Raw genomic sequence first — 12,830 nt, 5'->3', positions numbered from 1 at the left:
AATTCAGAGTCACACTTATGAGTAATGATGTGGGAATAGAAATATTGTAATAAATAATTGGTTGCTTTGTCCATGTGTCTTTCAGATGCCACGCAAGGTGAACCGTCGTGCTGAGCACATGAGGAAGACCTGGGCTGCCCGCAAGCAGTCCAGTGTCCCGCCTCCCCCCGATGACCCTGGCTTGGGCACTGGAGAAATCCATCCCCACCAGTACGCTGTGATAGCGAGCAAAAACTCTGAGAATACTCTGAAATATGCTGAAAAAGCGCAAAACTCTGACAAAACTCTGAAATATGCTGAAAAAGCGCAAAACTCTGATGAAACAATGAAAAACTCTGAAAAAACCTCTGAAAAAACCTCTGAAAAAACCCCTGAAAAACCTCTGAAAACCTCTGAACAACCTCTGCCTGTCTCTGATCACTCTCTGCCTCCCTCTGCTCAATCTCTGCCCAACTCTGGCAATGTTCCTGAACAGAATAATCACATGTCTGATATTCCTGTCCATAAGCAGTGTGTTGAAATGCATGTCCCTGCCACCATGACCGAAGCTGTTGAGGCGCCTCCTGCTGAATCCAAGCTTGCAGAAAACCATCCTGATGAAAGTGCTCCTGCTGAAACCAGTATGACCCAAGCACCTGTAAAGTTTTTTGTACAAGGGTCATTCTCACAGCTCCACTACCAATTTGGGGATAATGCAGGTAAACAGTGTGTAGCTAACAGTTTAGCAGCAGTGATGATGAATGAGTTGAAAAGCATAACAACCTGGAGTAATGACAGGAAGAGTAATGATGTTGACACTGTTCTTAAAGAAGGCAACAAGTTGTACACTACTCTTAAAGATGGTGGTCAAATAAGTGGGAAAAGTGGATATCTGCTTCTTGATGAGTTACCAAATGCATATGTAATGAAAGATGCACACTTCTCAATAAATTGGGGTCCAGCTTTCAGTGGTGCGGTTGGTGTTTTTGATGAGCCTGATGATTCAGATATGAGAGATATTAATGTACCATTGGACATAGCAATCCAAAGAGCACTGATGGATCATGATGCCTGCTTTGTCACTTTTGGTAGTAACACATGTGTGGTTGTCAAGCAGTGCGGCCATTTTGCTGTATTTGATCCTCACAAACGCAACAGTCAAGGTCACGTGGATGGAAAGACAGGTAAAGCTGTGGTTGTTTATCACTCCGACTACAGAGCGCTGTATGAGCACCTGGAGAAGCTGGCCCGACAACTGGTTCCTTATTTCCGCACATTTGAAGACATGCCATTTGAGGTCAGAGGAGTCACAGTGAGAATCACTGGCGACAAGGTGCAACATTGCGACATGCCAACCACCAAGGAAGACAATGTAACAGACAGCAATGTCAACAAAAGCCAAATACAGAGACCACTTTACAGTGCTGTGTTGAAGGGAGAACATACCGGTAAGACACCAGCTACATGCACCAACTCCTTGTATGAACATATAACCAAAAACAAGAGAGATTCCTTTGAAGTAACTAATTCTGATGTGCAGATAATTGCAAACAGCCCACAACCAGTAAGTGCTATGAACACATCACATGGCAATGACACTGATACAAATACAGATGTTGAGATAACAAATGTATCCAAGATGTCATTTCCATACAAGCCACTGAGTGCAGTGACAAAAGGAAGACTTTGTTCACAGATGGGTGTGAGAAGTGAGAATACAAAGCAGCTGCCACCTCAGGAAATGCCAGCTATGGGAAGAGTCTGTGAAACTAAATCAATTGCAGGTGATGGCAATTGTTTCTTTCGAGCTTTATCCTATGCCATTTCAGGAAGTGAGAATGGACACATGAAATTGCGCCGGGTAATCGTTCAGCACCTGGAAACAAATGCAGCAGAATTCCACAAGTACTTGAGAGCTGGCCGTTCCTCTATTCCAGATCATCTTAACAGTTCAAACATGAAATGCTCAGGTATGTTTGCCACTGAGATTGAAATCTGGGCAGCTGCTAACCTACTGCAGGTTGACATATACACATTTAATGCAGACAGATGGAATCATTACCCATGCATTCACATAGCAGGTAACCATCAAGCAGGAAACAGAAGTGCTGAGGCCATTTACCTGAATCACAAGGATGGGAATCATTATGATGTTGTGACATGTGTAAAGGATGCACACAATGACTCCATATGTGCCTCATTTGACAAACAGGGCGGTCAAGATGAACAAAGTTCAGATGGAAATACAAAGAAAGAACTATATCATGCAGATCGTTGGTCAAGAAAGAGGAAGTTGAAGGCTTTGGAGGAAACCTATGCAGCGAACAAAGAGGAGATTTCAAAGAAGAGAAAAGCAATGTATGTCACAAGAAAAGCTAATCATCTAGAAAGAGAAAGAAAAAAATATGCAACAAATGAGCAATACAGAAATTCCACTAGGAATGCAAGTCACAAAAAGTACTATACAGACTTGGAGTATAAACACCATACTTGTGAGCGTAGTAAGAAAAGATATGCTTCTGACGATGTGTTTCAGCAAAGTGTTCGTGACCACAGCAAGAAAAAATATGCTTCTGACCATGTGTTTCAGCAAAGTGTTCGTGACCAGAGTAAAAACAGATATGCAAATACACCAGATCTGAAGAAACGATTATGTGAGGCAACAATGCAGAAGTATCACACTGATGAAAAATTCAGAGATGCAATTAAAAGTAAAAAACGTGCCAGTGTTCAAAAGCAAAAGGACAGGAAATTTGACATTACTTGTGTCATAGAGGATTTCCATAAAACAGTAAAGAATGGCCCCGAATATGTCTGCTGTTGTTGCCACAGACTTCTCTTCAGGTACCAAGTCAAAGGCTGTATGAAAAACAAATATTCTGCTGTGGGTTCTGATGGCAATGCACTTGCTGATAAATGTATAACAAGTACATATTTGCATGTATGTGATAAATTATGTGGAAAAACTTGCAGTTTTCAAGATGAGGCTTTTTCCAAATTGTGGATCTGTCATACATGTGATAGGCATCTTCTCAAGGGCAAAGTGCCTGCCCAGAGTGTTGCTAACAACTTGCATTTGAAACCCATTCCACCTGAGCTAGAATGTCTCAATGAGTTGGAACAACACCTCATTTCTCTGCACATTCCCTTTGTCCGATTCATACCATTGAAGAAGGGAGGCCAGAACTCTGTGCAAGGACCAACTGTGTGTGTGCCATCCAATCTGTCGCACGTGACCAGCATCTTGCCAAGGGATGAAAGTGAGGATAAATTGGTGAGGATGAAACTGAAACGTAAATTGACCTACAAAGGACACTATCAAGACATGCATGTGGATACTGCAAAAATCAAAAGTGGTCTGAATTATCTAATACTCAACAATACATGGTACAAGGATGTGAGTATCAACCCAAACTGGATCAACACATTAGAGGAAACAGAGAATGAAACAATTGAAGATGAGATGACTGAAAGTAATGAAAAAGTTGAAGATGATGATGCACCAGAAATACAAGATTTTTCACACATTAAAGACCAGCATGGGATGTTTGCATCCTCTTGTTTGCAACCTGTGGATTTGGGTCAAGAGATACTAGATCAGCATTTTGATGGCATTTTATCCATTGCCCCAGCAGAAGAGAATTCTCCAATTAGACTGTTGTCTGATGGCACAAATGAACCCAAATGTTTCCCAGTCTTATTTCCCAAAGGAGCACCTACTTTTCACGATGAGCGGCCAGAAAGAATAACACTATGCAAATATTTCAATCAACGCATACTTAATGCAGATGGCCGTTTTGCTCAAAACACTGACTATTTATTCTATGCTCAATATATGTCAGAACTGAATCAAATACTGTCAAATGTGTCAATAGCAATGAGAAAAGGAACAGATAAAGGTTTGAAGGAAAAGGTTACCACAGACATGCTTACAGACCTGGAATCTTTGAAAAAAATTCTGCACTTTGATGAGGGTTACAAATTTCTCAGGCCTATCAGAGGAACACCTCCATTTTGGCAAGCAGCACAGAAAGATGTGTTTGCAATGATAAGACAGCTTGGTATTCCTACATGGTTCTGTTCATTTAGCTCTGCTGACATGAGATGGCCTGAAATGCTGAATGCTATGCTAAGGCAAGAACGTAAACAAGTGAACCTGGAAGACCTTTCATGGCTAGACAAATGCGCATTATTAAAACACAATCCAGTAACTGCAGCCAGGATGTTTGACTACCGATGGCATTGCTTCCTAAGAGATGTTATCCAGAGCCCTGCAGCACCAATAGGCAAGATCACAGACTACTTTTATCGAGTGGAGTTTCAGATGCGTGGCTCGCCCCACATACACGCGGTATTTTGGGTTGACAAAGCTCCAAAAATAGACAAAGACTCTGATGCAGAAGTTGTAGAGTTCTGTGATAAATATGTCACGTGTCAAATGCCATCTGATCCGGACCTGTTGGATTTAATTGATGTGCAGAAACATAGTGAATACCATGCAAAATCTTGTAACAAAAACAATGCAAAGAAGAAGAAAGGAGAAATACATTGCAGATTCAACTTTCCAAGACCTGTCTCAGAGCGCACATTTATCACCAGACCAGGTGTTGATGCAGAATTTAAGGAACAACAAGAGACTGGCTCTGAAACACGTGAAGGGGAAATTCTTTTCCGCCCAGTTGTCATGGAAAATGAAAGCGTGGAGAAACTGTTTGAACAAATGAAAACTGTACTCTCAAACTGTGAACAAAGACAAAAGTTCCACTCTGCTGAGCAATTTTTTGAATATTTTGGCATATCACAAGAATTGTTTCAGAAAGCAAATTGTCAGCTTACCAAAAGGACGAGCATCATACTACAACGGAAACCACAAGATGTTTGGCTAAACCAGTACAATCCTGATCTACTTCGCTGCTGGCGAGCAAACATGGACATTCAGTTTGTTGTTGATGCATATTCATGTGTCGTGTACATTATTTCATATGCCCTCAAAAGTGAACGAGAAATGGGACTGCTGCTTGATCAGGCTCAAAAGGAGGCCATGAATGGAAATTTAGAGGCCAAGGAGTCAATGAAAAAAATTGGCACAGTTTTCTTGCAAAGCCGACAAGTTTCAGCACAAGAATGTTGTTACAGATTAACGGGCCTACCACTCAAACACTGTTCACGTGGCACACAGTTCATACCAACTGGTGAACATCCTGTTAGAATGAGTGTACCGTTGAGTCAACTTAAACAGCAAAATGATAACAGTCAGACTGACGACCAGCATTTATGGATGAAAAACATTGTGGACCGATACAAAAACAGACCAGACACGCCACCATTTCTAAACATGTGCCTTGCAACATTTGCCTCAGAGTACAGAGCTCTTCCTAAATCACAGATCCCCAAAGGTGATAATAGTAATGTGATCCAGTTGAAAAATAAGTTTGGCTTTGTTACCAAAAGAACAAATGAAGAGAAACCTGCTGTGATCCGTTATCCAAGATTGTCACCACTGAAGCAATCTGAAGCCTACCACCACAGCATACTGCAACTATTTTTGCCCCATTATTTGGACTGCCAACTGAAACCTGCACAGTTTGAAACATACAAAGACTTTTATGACCATGGTGCTGTGAACAATGAGAACGACACATTGGAGAATGTCAAATCTATAGTGGGTAGAAACCGTGCTCTGTTTGAGAAAGAAGCTGACCAAATAGATGAAGCGGAAAAGATGTTGAAAGAAAATGGGGAACTGGAAGATGCGTGGTCACAGATTTGCCCACAAGCTGAGCTTGAAAGACTGGAATGTCAAAAATTAACAGAGGAAGACACCAGTGACACAAATGATGAACAGTGCAGTAATGATAACATCCCAGATCTACAGCCAAATAAACAATCTGTTTACACAGTAGAAGCTAATGGAACTCAAATGACAAGAGCTGATGCTTTACAGTTGTTACGATCTTTGAATGAGGAGCAGTCTGCAGTTTTCTACAAAGTTCGACAGTGGTGTTTGCAGAAAGTCAATGGTGAGAATCCTCAGCCCCTAAAAGTATTCATTACCGGTGGAGCAGGAACAGGCAAAAGCCATTTGATCAAGGCTATTTATTATGAGTCAACTAAAATTCTCAAAAGACTCCATCCTGATCAACCAGATGCCACTACTGTTGTACTAACAGCCCCGACGGGTGTAGCTGCCTACAACATAAATGCAAATACTATACATAATACATTTTCAATCGGAACAGACCTGTCCCTACCCATCAAAAACTTGACAGAAGAAAAAATAAACTCTTTGCGTGCAAAACTAGGAAACCTTGAAATATTGATCATCGATGAAATATCTATGGTTGACCACAGACTTTTAACATATGTACATGGAAGATTGAGACAAATCAAGCAACCAGGTGACAACACCGCATTTGCTAAGGTGTGTATTCTTGCAGTCGGAGACTTTTATCAGTTGCCCCCAGTGAAAGGTTCTGCTTTGTACAATGACTTCAAGTACATAAACCTATGGGAGGATGAATTCCATATTGCTGAGCTGACTCAAGTAGTCAGGCAAAAGGACTCAGACTTTGCTCATGCCTTGAATCGCATACGCACTCGTGCAAAGGACACACCTCTTCGAGACCCTGATGTTGAAATGCTTAAAAGTTGTGAAACTGGAGAAGACAACGACGCATTGCACATTTATGCTACAAATAAAGAGGTTGATGATTATAACCTGAAACGCTTAAATGTGACCTGTCCAGAGTCTGTCACCATAAAAGCACGTGATTATGAGAGAAATGCTGAGACAGGAAGACTTCAGATAAAGGATGGCCATCATCACAAGGTTTATAATACTTGTCTCCAGAAATACATCCATGTAGGAATAGGAGCTCGTATCATGTTGCTGAAAAACATCGATGTGTCTGATGGACTCGTAAACGGTGCTTTTGGAACTATTGCAAAAATGGTGAATGCCAATCAAGATAGTGAAGACAATGAGCAAAATTTCCCAACTTCCATCCACGTGGCATTTGATGACCCCAGGGTTGGTCAAAAACAGCGGGCAAAAACACGCACCATTGACCCTGAAGGGAGAACGATAACCATCCTAGAACCTGAGGAAGAACATGTTACCCGTAACGGAGGCTTACGCAGACAATATCCAATAAGGTTGGCATGGGCATGCACTATCCACAAAGTACAAGGCTTAACCATTGACAGAGTTGTTGTGTCTCTCAAAAAGATTTTTTCCTCTGGACAAGCATATGTCGCTCTAAGTCGTGTCACAAGTCTAAGTGGCTTAACAATTGAGGACTTTAAAGAATCTGCCATTTATTGCAATGCAAAAGTATCAGAAGCAACTGGCAAAATGCAGCCATTTATACCACCTCTCTCTTCCACCAACACCTCACGATCTGCTTTCACCATCATATTGCACAACACTCAAAGTCTTAAAGCTCACTTTCCAGATGTTGAAACTAACACTCTAATGAATAATGCTGATTGCATTTGCCTTACAGAGACATGGTTAGGAGTTGATGACCCACCACAGCAGCCTTGTCTTACAGGCTTCCAGTTCACACACGTTTCTCGAGGTCAAAGTTATGACAGCACTCATACACAGTTGCAACACTTGAAACAAGACTCTCATGGTGGAGTTGGAATATATCATTCAGTGACAAAAGATGTTCAAATATGGCCTACAAAATGCTACAATATTGAATGTCTGATATTTCAAGTGAAGAGCATTAACTTGACTGCTGCTGTTGTTTACAGACCTGCGAGTTACCCTGTTGCCATCTTTTGTCAACATCTAAAACAACTGATTGACCTCATTGATCAATGCCCTGGCATGAAAATCATTATGGGAGACTTTAATGAAAATGCACTGGATAACGGTAAGCTGGTGAGATTTTTCACTGTACAAAATTACACCCAGTATGTACAAACAGCAACAACTGACAAAGGCACTTTAATTGATCATGTTTATGTGAAAGATGGTGCTAACATACTTGTGGATGTGCTGCCAATTTATTACAGCTATCATGAAATGGTACGTATTGCAGTTCTGTAGATTTATCTTCGTAGTACACATTATTGAATGTTGCCATTATCATTTTCATCTGTCTCTAAGTCTGTCACAAGTTTGCACATGCATTTTGTAAATAATTTCAACATAATTTATTTTTAGGACAGATTATACTATGTTTTTAAAATGGGATTGTCTTTTATGTATTATTCTCTTTCTTGCATCAAAAACTATATATTAATTTTTTGATGGAGAAATTGAGCATTAGTCTGCTGAAAAGAAAATACCTTGGGAGACTCCAATGGACCCCATAAAGACTAGCGACCACTTTGTTGGAGCTAGCGGGGATCCAAATTAAAGATAAATAGAGTCTCCCATTATGCCAATGCAGACATGCTCAGCAATGAAATACACACTGATGTGTACATGTTTTAATACCAAATGACAAAATCAATTTAACTGATCACCTGTACATCCGAGACTGCTGATGCTTCGAGTATATGACACCTACCATGCCCGGGAACATAATGCACTTTCTATAGCCTTTCTTTCCACCACTGTTAATATTACCCTTGTTATTGTCATTTTCATATTTGAGGAAGCTTACCACACACACAAGCACACACACACACACACACACACAGACACACACGCACGCATACATACACGTCCTGAACTATCACACTGAGGCAGCATCCCATATCAATCCAGCAACTAGACTACTTCTCCTTCAACAGGTAAACCTCCATCATTTGACTTATCATGTCTTTCTTATTTGTATGACTGGCTGTTAATTCATATAGTACAGTTAACTTGTTTCATGCAAAAACAATCATTCATTCTTTCTTTCTTTCTGTACCTGCTTTGCCTTCTCTTTTATATCATGACATATGACTCAAAATATCTCCTCATTACAATTATTTTCTTACAGAAACCTGAACCTGTGGAGAAGCATCCAATATTCCCCATCAAAAGCTGTGGAACCTACACCTGTTTGAACACCACATCCTAATCCAAAGACTCATATGAAGCTAAAGTTGTCCAGAATACCTTCAATCACAAGTTCAAGGCCACATAAAAAGGTAAGTAACTCATTTTAACACACTGATCACATTCACATGCTTTTCATGCTAAATATGTCACTTACAATTCCTAATCCTATGTCCTATATCTACCTCAAATTGTTTCCATAAATTATAGCCATGTCTGTATTTATTAGGAGCCCAGACATCATCTCCAAATTCATCTGGAACTCCCTTGGGCAGACCGTCAACTATGTACAGAAAGCCCTCCTCGTTACTTGGGGCACTTCCATTCTCCCGTTGCACTACAATAATCAACATGCAGGATTTTGCCCTGGTAAAACTACTGGATTGCTTCTTCAATCAGGAAAAGGTAGGCCATGACTCAGTTAACCTGTTTACCAACCTTGCCCATAGATGTGCCATAATTACTAATTCTACAAATGTTTTCTGTTTTCTTTCAGACTTTCCCAAGCCAGTATTATGATGTGCAACATCAGGACTGTGGGCAAAGACAAAGGGACTCATGATTACGTTGTCTAGTGTGGTCTACCATGTCCGTGCTCAAAATAATCAAATATCATATATTCAGCACTGACGTGACCCTTGACAGGACCCTTTCCTTCAAGAATCATTTAAAAGTAACGGCAACCAAGGTGAACTCTTGTAACAACTTGCTCAGCAAGCTTGCTGGTGCAAAATGGGATATTTCAACCTCCGCACTACAAACCTCAGCAACATTGTGCCCCTGTTTGGTCCATGTCATACACCATGTGGACATGAAGCCTGCCCTCTCCAACAACTGAGTTGAGAACTGGCCACCCTCCACACAGCAGACCAGGAGGCAACTGTTTGGCTGAAAGACTTTGTATTTACTAAATAAATAGCACTTTTTTGGGACATAGACTCATGATATACAACATCTTGAATGTTTTATTTGAACACTGAATTTTGTAAGGGGAAAATTTGGATACGCCAGGTTGTATTCATATGTATATATATATATGTGTGTATATATATATATATATATATATATATATATATATATAACATCTGTCAAGTAACCATATATGTTCATGCTTAAGGACACACACAAACAACAATATGCGTATTTTGGTATATTTGCAAAAGGTTCTTTTTTATTGATATTATAATGATGACTGCTTTCTTTCTTTTTTGTGATCAAGTTTTTATTATTTCATTTTCTTTTTTAACAATATACCAACATTATGTCTGTTTTCGATATTTGGTGTTTACTTTGATATTACAAGACATTACATGTAATTCATTGTCCAAACAAAGACATGTATTGCAATGGTGTGGAAATGCTGTGTTGCCTTGATGTGGATGTACACTCATGACTTTTCAAATATAGTGCTAATTCATGCTTTTAATAATAAGAAAAGTATTAATTATTTCATATTCATATAGCTCATTCCATTGAAAAAATACATTACTTTTTTTTCTCATATGACTGACACTGCCATATTTTCACATGGGATGTATTTCAGTTACAGTGTGAAACTGTTAATACAAGTAGTTAAAACAAAATGGAGTCCCTGTATTCATTGTTCATCAGACACCCTCTGCAAATTTAGAAAACAGATTTCACTCAGAACCCAAAGCAATTCATTTCCTGTCAGGCTTTTACTGTAAAATGTGGCCAGGAAAATATTGAGTAACAACAATGAGATCTAGCTCAAATTTTGCAATTGCCCCCTTGTGTCAATTTTGTGTTACTACAAAAGTAGTTTGACTGACATATGGATGCAAATATCTGCTATGAGTAAAATGTCAGATATTAGGATTAAATAAATTATCCACAACATTAGCATTAAAAAATAGCATGTTTGTAGTGTTTAATCTATGAAGTTAAAAATTTTGGACCATTTCCAAAAGACTGCAGAGCTGTACAATTGACTTGTGTGAAAGCAAAAAAGTGGTTCCCAGATTTCTCCGCTGGCCCATCTTTTTATGCAAGAAATTAAATACACATGGGATAATGTCAGAAAATAAAACAACAACTAAAATGATTCATGGATAGACTACAATCTACTGAGACATGTTGTGGAACTTTGGTTTAATTTCCTGCATCAAGCATGTGAGTTCAGAAAATAAACACCGGGTTCATTTATTTCCTGCCAGAGGCTTTTGCTATGATATTTGGCCGTCAACAGGTTGCTCGCATGTGCCGATCACCCTCTTGTGACAGTTCTGTGTTACTACAAAAAAAAAGTAGTTTGACTGATGTATGCCTGCTATGACTTTGATATCAGAAATTATAGTTTAAATGAGTGACCAACAACAGTAGCACTGGAAATAGCGTAATTACATTGTTTAATTTACTAAGTCCAGAGCCTTGGGACCATTTCTGAAGATGTGCATATACACAGGTCAAACTATGAAATGGTTTTTCTAACAGCTAAACAACACTAAAAACTCTCACTCTCTCTCCCTGGGTAAACTGTACACAAGACGTGAATGTGTGTGTGTATCTATATAGCAGATTTATAATAGTATTTATGTCTCACAATATCATCATGTAACACTGATTGAGTCAAATAACAAAAGGAGCAATCCCACACATGTTCATGCTATCAAAAGAATAATTTATTTTGCTAATGAACTCCAAAGAAGGTTAACCCATATGTACATTGTATATAATGAGGCTGCATACATAGGATTCATGGCAATTAGTTTGTGACTATAGAACATTCTAACCTAATTCCAAAACAACCAACTAAATACAAAAAACACTCTCTACCCTTGGGTTCAAAGGCTAATTGACAAGAGATAATGATGCTTCGATCAGGCTGTAGTACTGTACAGACAGACAGACAATGGTCGATTCAGCCAGATGCCAGCCATCTTCTCTACAAAAGTTCTCCAACACTGGCACACAGCAGCAGGAATTCCAGACACAGCAAGATGTCCTCCTCTACCCATCACATCTGAAAAATACATAAGGCATAAATCAATTAATTACTATAAACAACCATTAGACAACATTTGTTGTGAAAAGATAAGATAGTAAAATGACTCCTTTACAATGACAGATGGCATGTAGCTCAGAACAGACTACAGCTCCCACCATGTTGCCATAAATGGTGGTAGAATTACACATTTTATAAAGGAACTTGCTTGTATACTCCCAAAAAAACAAAACAGAAAAAAAACCCAAACTGACCAGTAACTTATGCATCTACACTTACTCAGGACATTATTATGTCTGTTTTTCACAGAGTAACATACTCTATGTCTTAACTTTCCACACATTTGTCACCATCTTCATACTTGTCAAAATGGCAAATTAGGTCTTTCACACCCATTTTTGAACAGTCAAATACTATTGACTACTTTATATTGTGATGACTGAACACTGATGCAGTTTGACTACAACTATGATCTTCTATTGATAACACCTTACATCTGCTAGGTGGAGTAAATGATGACAACTAAAACTGTTACATTCCTATATTTGGGATTGTCAATTGGCCAAAACATATAATGCTAAATTGTGTGTGTGTGCGTGTGCATGTGCGTGTCCGTGTGTGTCTGTGTGTCTGTGTGTGTGTGTCTGTGTGCATGTGCATGTGCGGACACATTAGCTAAGACACAACACAACTGTCAAGCCCATGCTATGCCTAATACTATCTTGAGAACCATACTTGTGTCAGTTGAGCATGGGGGCCACAATGGACATGTGGACTCACAGACTGTCCTGGTGATGACGGCCTGACTGTTGTCTGAAGACCCGTGCTTGAATGAAGCACAAGGTCTCTCTTCCAAAAACCTCCTCCTCCCATGTTTTCTTC

General features: G+C 39.5%; 1 protein-coding gene across 1 annotated transcript; it reads left to right on the top strand.

Annotated features, from left to right (window-relative positions):
• Positions 1-1,036: 1,036 nt before the first annotated feature.
• Positions 1,037-10,729, top strand: LOC146303952 (uncharacterized). Its single transcript, XM_084714321.1, has 5 exons — positions 1,037-1,351; positions 3,152-7,862; positions 8,925-9,075; positions 9,213-9,388; positions 9,480-10,729. Exons 1-3 carry the CDS (start codon positions 1,037-1,039, stop codon positions 8,930-8,932), a joined length of 5,034 nt encoding a protein of 1,677 aa, XP_084570447.1. The 3' UTR covers positions 8,933-9,075; positions 9,213-9,388; positions 9,480-10,729.
• Positions 10,730-12,830: the final 2,101 nt, after the last annotated feature.

Source organism: Lutjanus erythropterus, unplaced genomic scaffold (genome assembly GCF_056507025.1).
Source record: "Lutjanus erythropterus isolate fLutEry1 unplaced genomic scaffold, fLutEry1.hap2 Scaffold_193, whole genome shotgun sequence".
NCBI classification, from domain to species: Eukaryota; Metazoa; Chordata; class Actinopteri; order Lutjaniformes; family Lutjanidae; genus Lutjanus; species Lutjanus erythropterus.
This window is presented reverse-complemented; position numbering and strand designations above follow the sequence as displayed.